The sequence below is a fragment of the Panulirus ornatus genome, chromosome 31, assembly GCF_036320965.1.
Source record: "Panulirus ornatus isolate Po-2019 chromosome 31, ASM3632096v1, whole genome shotgun sequence".
Lineage (NCBI taxonomy): Eukaryota > Metazoa > Arthropoda > Malacostraca > Decapoda > Palinuridae > Panulirus > Panulirus ornatus.
In genome coordinates, this window is record NC_092254.1 from 18,569,727 (window position 1) to 18,578,738 (window position 9,012).

Consider the following 9,012-nt stretch of genomic DNA (forward strand, 5'->3'; position numbering starts at 1 on the left):
CAAATATACATACCTATACATCTCAATGTACAGATATATATACATATACAGACACATACATATATACCCATGCACACAATTCACACTGTCTGCCCCCATTCACTCCCATCGCTACCTCGCCACACATGGAATACCATCCCCCTCCCCCCTCATGTGTGCGAGGTAGCACTAGGAAAAGACAACAAAGGCCCCATTCGTTCACACTCAGTCTCTAGCTGCCACGCAATAATGCCCGAAACCACAGCTCCCTTTCCACATCCAGGCCCCACAGAACTTTCCATGGTTTACTCAAGACGCTTCACATGCCCTGATTCAATCCACTGACAGCACGTCAACCCCGGTATACCACATCGATCCAATTCACTCTATTCCTTGCCCTCCTTTCACCTTCCTGCATGTTCAGGCCCCGATCACACAAAATCTTTTGCACTCCATCTCTCCACCTTCAATTTGGTCTCCCACTTCTCCTCGTTCCCTCCACCTCCGACACATATATCCTCTTGGTCAATCTTTCCTCACTCATTCTCTCCATGTGCCCAAACCATTTCAAAACACCCTCTTCTGCTCTCTCAACCACGCTCTTTTTATTTCCACACATCTCTCTTACCCTTACATTACTTACTCGATCAAACCACCTCACACCACACATTGTCCTCAAACCTCTCATTTCCAGCACATCCACCCTCCTGCGCACAACTCTATCCATAGCCCACGCCTCGCAACCATACAACATTGTTGGAACCACTATTCCATCAAACATACCCATTTTTGCTTTCCGAGATAATGTTCTCGACTTCCACACATTCTTCAAGGCTCCCAGGATTTTCGCCCCCTCCCCCACCCTATGGTTCACTTCCGCTTCCATGGTTCCATCCGCTGCCAGATCCACTCCCAGATATCTATCTATCTATCTATCTATCTATCTATCTATCTATCTATCTATCTATCTATCTATCTATATATATATATATATATATATATATATATATATATATATATATATATATATATATATATATATATATATTTAGGGAAGCAGTGATGGCTTGGGCAAAAGATGCTTGTGGCATGAGAAGCGTGGGAGGTGGGCAGATAAGAAAGTGTAGTGAGTGGTGGTATGAAGAAGTAAGATTATTAGTGAAAGAGAAGAGAGAGGCATTTGGACGATTTTTGCAGGAAAAAAATGCAATTGAGTGGGAGATGTATAAAAGAAAGAGACAGGAGGTCAAGAGAAAGGTGCAAGAGGTGAAAAAGAGGGCAAATGAGAGTTGTGGTGAGAGGGTATCATTGAATTTTAGGGAGAATAAAAAGATGTTCTGGAAGGAGGTAAATAAAGTGCGTAAGACAAGGGAGCAAATGGGAACTTCAGTGAAGGGGGCTAATTGGGAGGTGATAACAAGAAGTGGTGACGTGAGAAGGAGATGGAGTGAGTATTTTGAAGGTTTGTTGAATGTGTTTGATGATAGAGTGGCAGATATAGTGTGCTTTGGTCGAGGTGGTGTGCAAAGTGAGAGGGTTAGGGAAAATGATTTGGTAAACAGAGAAGAGGTAGTAAAAGCTTTGCGGAAGATGAAAGCCGGCAAGGCAGCAGATTTGGATGGTATTGCAGTGGAATTTATCAAAAAAAAGGGGGTGACTGTATTGTTGCCTGGTTGGTAAGGTTATTTAATGTATGTATGATTCATGGTGAGGTGCCTGAGGATTGGCGGAATGCGTGCATAGTGCCATTGTACAAAGGCAAAGGGGATAAGAGTGAGTGCTCAAATTACAGAGGTATAAGTTTGTTGAGTATTCGTGGTAAATTATATGGGAGGGTATTGATTGAGAGGGTGAAGGCATGTACAGAGCATCAGATTGGGGAAGAGCAGTGTGGTTTCAGAAGTGGTAGAGGATGTGTGGATCAGGTGTTTGCTTTGAAGAATGTATGTGAGAAATACTTAGAAAGGCAAATGGATTTGTATGTAGCATTTATGCATCTGGTGAAGGCATATGATAGAGTTGATAGAGATGCTCTGTGGAAGGTACTAAGAAGATATGGTGTGGGAGGCAAGTTGTTAGAAGCAGTGAAAAGTTTTCATCGAGGATGTAAGGCATGTGTACGTGTAGGAAGAGAGGAAAGTGATTGATTCTCAGTGAATGTAGGTTTGCGGCAGGGGTTGTTTAATTTGTTTATGGATAGGGTTGTTAGGGAGGTGAATGCAAGAGTTTTGGAAAGAGGGGCAAGTATGAACTCTGTTGGGGATGAGAGAGCTTGGGAAGTGAGTCAGTTGTTGTTCGCTGATGATACAGCGCTGGTGGCTGATTCATGTGAGAAACTGCAGAAGCTGGTGACTGAGTTTGGTAAAGTGTGTGAAAGAAGAAAGTTAAGGGTAAATGTGAATAAGAGCAAGGTTATTAGGTACAGTAGGGTTGAGGGTCATGTCAATTGGGAGGTAAGTTTGAATGGAGAAAAACTGGAGGAAGTAAAGTGTTTTAGATATCTGGGAGTGGATCTGGCAGCGGATGGAACCATGGAAGCGGAAGTGAATCATAGGGTGGGGGTGGGGGCGAAAATCCTGGGAGCCTTGAAGAATATGTGGAAGTCGAGAACATTATCTCGGAAAGCGAAAATGGGTATGTTTGAAGGAATAGTGGTTCCAGCAATGTTGTATGGTTGCGAGGCGTGGGCTACGGATAGAGTTGTGCGCAAGAGGGTGGATGTGCTGGAAATGAGATATTTGAGGACAATATGTGGTGTGAGGTGGTTTGATCGAGTAAGTAATGTAAGGTAAGAGAGATGTGTGGAAATAAAAAGAGCGTGGTTGAGAGAGCAGAAGAGGGTGTTTTGAAATGCTTTGGGCACATGGAGAGAATGAGTGAGGAAAGATTGACCAAGAGGATATATGTATCGGAGGTGGAGGGAACGAGGAGAAGTTGGAGACCAAATTGGAGGTGAAAAGATGGAGTGAAAAAGATTTTGAGTGAACGGGGCCTGAACATGCAGGAGGGTGAAAGGCGTGCAAGGAATAGAGTGAATTGGATCGATGTGGTATACCGGGTTAGACGTGCTGTCATTGGATTGAATCAGGGCATGTGAAGCGTCTGGGGTAAACCATGGAAAGTTGTGTGGGGCCTAAATGTGGAAAGGGAGCTGTGGTTTCGGGGCATTATTACATGACAGCTAGAGACTGAGTGTGAACGAATGTGGCCTTTGTTGTCTTTTCCTAGCGCTACCTCGCGCATATGAGGGGGTGGGGGATGTTATTGCATGTGTGGCGAGGTGGCGATGGGAATGAATAAAGGCAGTGTGAATTGTGTGCATGTGTATATATGTATGTGTCTGTGTGTGTATATATATATGTGTACATTGAGATGTATGGGTATGTATATTTGCGTGTGTGGACGTGTATGTATATACATGTGTATGGGAGTGGGTTGGGCCTTGCGCTACCTCGCAAACGCAGGAAAGAGCGACAAAGCAAAATTAATATAAATATAATATATATATATATATATATATATATATATATATATATATATATATACGTATGAATCTACTAACATCTATATTTACCCGTTGTGAGACAACATGGCTCGTCAAAATATATATGAAATATGTGCACATTAGGTGGAACATATTAAATCTGTATCATTCACAAACAGCCGTTGCTTGCGAAGAAAACTGGACTTTCCCTTCTAAATAAAACCTCCATTTGCCTGTTATCAGCACTATCGATCTCAGAGGAGTCAGTTATCTAGCATTTAGTGAGTAAACAAAACATTTTACCATGCACACTGGTATGCATAGTGAAGCACAATTGTGTACACATAGGGCCAGCTCTGGCCATCCTCCCTCACATGATGGCTCGTGGTAAAATTCGCTTCTCTTACATTCAGGAAGTGGGGTCGATATCCATCAACTGACATCTGTAAAATGAAATATATACCTTGAAATATAAATGATAAAGGAACAACAAATATATATTCATATATATATAAATATACATATCTTTCTTTTTCTTTCAAACTACTCGCCATTTCCCGCGATAGCGAGGTAGCGTTAAGAACAGAGGACTGGGCCTTTTAGGGAATATCCTCACCTGGGCCCTTTCCCTGTCCCTTCTTTTGGAAGATAAAAGAAAAAAAAAAAAGAAAGGGTAGGATTTCCAGCCCCGCGATCCCTCCCCTTTTAGTCGCCTTCTACGACACGCAGGGAATACTTGGGAAGTATTCTTTCTCCCCTATCCCCAGGGATGATATATATATATATATATATATATATATATATATATATATATATATATATATATATATATATATATATATATATATATATATATATATATATATATGTGTGTGTGTGTGTGTGTGTGTCTGTGTTTGATGATAGAGTGGCAGATATAGGGTGTTTTGGTCGAGGGGGTGTGCAAAGTGAGAGGGTTAGGGAAAATGATTTGGTAAACAGAGAAGAGGTAGTAAAAGCTTTGCGGAAGATGAAAGCCGGCAAGGCAGCAGGTTTGGATGGTATTGCAGTGGAATTTATTAAAAAAGGGGGTGACTGTATTGTTGACTGGTTGGTAAGGTTATTTAATGTATGTATGACTCATGGTGAGGTGCCTGAGGATTGGCGGAATGCGTGCATAGTGCCATTGTACAAAGGCAAAGGGGATAAGAGTGAGTGCTCAAATTACAGAGGTATAAGTTTGTTGAGTATTCCTGGTAAATTATATGGGAGGATATTGATTGAGAGGGTGAAGGCATGTACAGAGCATCAGATTGGGGAAGAGAGGTGTGGTTTCAGAAGTGGTAGATTATGTGTGGATCAGGTGTTTGCTTTGAAGAATGTATGTGAGAAATACTTAGAAAAGCAAATGGATTTATATGTAGCATTTATGGATCTGGTGAAGGCATATGATAGAGTTGATAGAGATGCTCTGTGGAAGGTATTAAGAAGATATGGTGTGGGAGGCAAGTTGTTAGAACCAGTGAAAAGTTTTTATCTAGGATGTAAGGCATGTGTACGTGTAGGAAGAGAGGAAAGTGATTGGTTCTCAGTGAATGTAGGTTTGCGGCAGGGGTGTGATGTCTCCATGGTTGTTTAATTTGTTTATGGATGGGGTTGTTAGGGAGGTGAATGCAAGAGTTTTGGAAAGAGGGGCAAGTATGAAGTCTTTTGGGGATGAGAGAGCTTGGGAAGTGAGTCAGTTGTCGTTCGCTGATGATACAGCGCTGGTGGCTGATTCATGTGAGAAACTGCAGAAGCTGGTGACTGAGTTTGGTAAAGTGTGTGAAAGAAGAAAGTTAAGAGTAAATGTGAATAAGAGCAAGGTTATTAGGTACAGTAGGGTTGAGGGTCAAGTCAATTGGGAGGTGAGTTTGAATGGAGAAAAACTGGAGGAAGTGAAGTGTTTTATATATCTGGGAGTGGATCTGGCAGCGGATGGAACCATGGAAGCGGAAGTGGATCATAGGGTGGGGGAGGGGGCGAAAATTCTGGGAGCCTTGAAGAATGTGTGGAAGTCGAGAACATTATCTCGGAAAGCAAAAATGGGTATGTTTGAAGGAATAGTGGTTCCAACAATGTTGTATGGTTGCGAGGCGTGGGCTATGGATAGAGTTGTGCGCAGGAGGATGGATGTGCTGGAAATGAGATGTTTGAGGACAATGTGTGGTGTGAGGTGGTTTGATCGAGTAAGTAACGTAAGGGTAAGAGAGATGTGTGGAAATAAAAAGAGCGTGGTTGAGAGAGCAGAAGAGGATGTTTTGAAATGGTTTGGGCACATGGAGAGAATGAGTGAGGAAAGATTGACCAAGAGGATATATGTGTCGGAGGTGGAGGGAACGAGGAGAAGTGGGAGACCAAATTTTAGGTGGAAAGATGGAGTGAAAAAGATTTTGTGTAATCGGGGCCTGAACATGCAGGAGGGTTAAAGGAGGGCAAGGAATAGAGTGAATTGGAGCGATGTGGTATACCGGGGTTGACGTGCTGTCAGTGGATTGAATCAGGGCATGTGAAGCGTCTGGGGTAAACCATGGAAAGCTGTGTAGGTATGTATATTTGCGTGTGTGGACGTATGTATGTACATGTGTATGGGGGTGGGTTGGGTAATTTCTTTCGTCTGTATCTTTGCGCTACCTGATTAGAAAGGGTAGTGAGTGGTGGGATGAAGAAGTAAGAGTATAAGTGAAAGAGAAGAGAGAGGCATTTGGACGATTTTTGCAGGGAAAAAATGAAATTGAGTGGGAGACGTATAAAAGAAAGAGACAGGAGGTCAAGAGAAAGGTGCAAGAGGTGAAAAAAAGGGAAATGAGAGTTGGGGTGAGAGAGTATCATTAAATTTTAGGGAGAATAAAAAGATGTTCTGGAAGGAGGTAAATAAAGTGCGTAAGACAAGGGAGCAAATGGGAACTTCAGTGAAGGGCGCAAATGGGGAGGTGATAACAAGTAGTGGTGATGTGAGAAGGAGATGGAGTGAGTATTTTGAAGGTTTGTTGAATGTGTTTGATGATAGAGTGGCAGATATAGGGTGTTTTGGTCGAGGTGGTGTGCAAAGTGAGAGGGTTAGGGAAAATGATTTGGTAAACAGAGAAGAGGTAGTAAAAGCTTTGCGGAAGATGAAAGCCGGCAAGGCAGCAGGTTTGGATGGTATTGCAGTGGAATTTATTAAAAATGGGGGTGACTGTATTGTTGACTGGTTGGTAAGGTTATTTAATGTATGTATGACTCATGGTGAGGTGCCTGAGGATTGGCGGAATGCGTGCATAGTGCCATTGTACAAAGGCAAAGGGGATAAGAGTGAGTGCTCAAATTACAGAGGTATAAGTTTGTTGAGTATTCCTGGTAAATTATATGGGAGGATATTGATTGAGAGGGTGAAGGCATGTACAGAGCATCAGATTGGGGAAGAGCAGTGTGGTTTCAGAAGTGGTAGAGGATGTGTGGATCAGGTGTTTGCTTTGAAGAATGTATGTGAGAAATACTTAGAAAAGCAAATGGATTTGTATGTAGCATTTATGGATCTGGTGAAGGCATATGATAGAGTTGATAGAGATGCTCTGTGGAAGGTATTAAGAATATATGGTGTGGGAGGCAAGTTGTTAGAACCAGTGAAAAGTTTTTATCTAGGATGTAAGGCATGTGTACGTGTAGGAAGAGAGGAAAGTGATTGGTTCTCAGTGAATGTAGGTTTGCGGCAGGGGTGTGTGATGTCTCCATGGTTGTTTAATTTGTTTATGGATGGGGTTGTTAGGGAGGTGAATGCAAGAGTTTTGGAAAGAGGGGCAAGTATGAAGTCTTTTGGGGATGAGAGAGCTTGGGAAGTGAGTCAGTTGTTGTTCGCTGATGATACAGCGCTGGTGGCTGATTCATGTGAGAAACTGCAGAAGCTGGTGACTGAGTTTGGTAAAGTGTGTGGAAGAAGAAAGTTAAGAGTAAATGTGAATAAGAGCAAGGTTATTAGGTACAGTAGGGTTGAGGGTCAAGTCAATTGGGAGGTGAGTTTGAATGGAGAAAAACTGGAGGAAGTGAAGTGTTTTATATATCTGGGAGTGGATCTGTCAGCGGATGGAACCATGGAAGCGGAAGTGGATCATAGGGTGGGGGAGGGGGCGAAAATTCTGGGAACCTTGAAGAATGTGTGAAAGTCGAGAACATTATCTCGGAAAGCAAAAATGGGTATGTTTGAAGGAATAGTGGTTCCAACAATATTGTATGGTTGCGAGGCGTGGGCTATGGATAGAGTTGTACGCAGGAGGATGGATGTGCTGGAAATGAGATGTTTGAGGACAATGTGTGGTGTGAGGTGGTTTGATCGAGTAAGTAACGTAAGGGTGAGAGAGATGTGTGGATATAAAAAGAGCGTGGTTGAGAGAGCAGAAGAGGGTGTTTTGAAATGGTTTGGGCACATGGAGAGAATGAGTGAGGAAAGATTGACCAAGAGGATATATGTGTCGGAGGTGGAGGGACCGAGGAGAAGAGGGAGACCAAATTGGAGGTGGAAAGATGGAGTGAAAAAGATTTTGCGTGATCGGGTCCTGAACATGCAGGAGGGTGAAAGGAGGGCAAGGAATAGAGTGAATTGGAGCGATGTGGTATACCGGGGTTGACGTGCTGTCAGTGGATTGAATCAGGGCATGTGAAGCGTCTGGGGTAAACCATGTAAAGCTGTGTAGGTATCTATATTTGCGTGTGTGGACGTGTATGTATATACGTGTGTATGGGGGTGGGTTGGGCCATTTCTTACGTCTGTTTCCTTGCGCTACCTCGCAAACGCGGGAGACAGCGACAAAGCAAAAAAAAAAAAAAATATATATATATATATATATATATATATATATATATATTTTTTTTTTTTTTTTTTTTATACTTTGTCGCTGTCTCCCGCGTTTGCAAGGTAGCGCAAGGAAACAGACGAAAGAAATGGTCCAACCCCCCCCATACACATGTATATACATACGTCCACACACGCAAATATACATACCTACACAGCTTTCCATGGTTTACCTCAGACGCTTCACATGCCTTGATTCAATCCACTGACAGCACGTCAACCCCGGTATACCACATCGCTCCAATTCACTCTATTCTTTGCCCTCCTTTCACCCTCCTGCATGTTCAGGCCCCGATCACACAAAATCTTTTTCACCCCATCTTTCCACCTCCAATTTGGTCTCCCTCTTCTCCTCGTTCCCTCCACCTCCGACACATATATCCTCTTGGTCAATCTTTCCTCACTCATTCTCTCCATGTGCCCAAACCACTTCAAAACACCCTCTTCTGCTCTCTCAACCACGCTCTTTTTATTTCCACACATCTCTCTTACCCTTACGTTACTCACTCGATCAAACCACCTCACACCACACATTGTCCTCAAACATCTCATTTCCAGCATATACATCCTCCTGCGCACAACTCTATCCATAGCCCACGCCTCGCAACCATACAACATTTATATATATATATTTTTTTTTTTTTTTTTTTTTTTTTTTATACTTTGTCGCTGTCTCCCGCGTTTGCGAGGTAGCGCAAGGAAA

General features: G+C 42.7%; 1 protein-coding gene across 2 annotated transcripts in view; it reads right to left on the reverse strand.

Moving 5' to 3' along the window:
* Positions 1–2,205: 2,205 nt before the first annotated feature.
* LOC139758853 (plasminogen receptor (KT)-like) overlaps positions 2,206–9,012 on the reverse strand; it is an 89,778-nt gene continuing 82,971 nt past the window's right edge. The window contains exon 4 of one of the 2 annotated variants that reach the window (XM_071680716.1): positions 2,206–3,906. In XM_071680716.1, coding sequence (XP_071536817.1) covers positions 3,873–3,906 — 34 coding nt within the window. In that variant the 3' untranslated portion in view covers positions 2,206–3,872. The remainder of the gene's footprint in view (positions 3,907–9,012) is intronic. The other variant, XM_071680715.1, reaches the window with a different exon arrangement.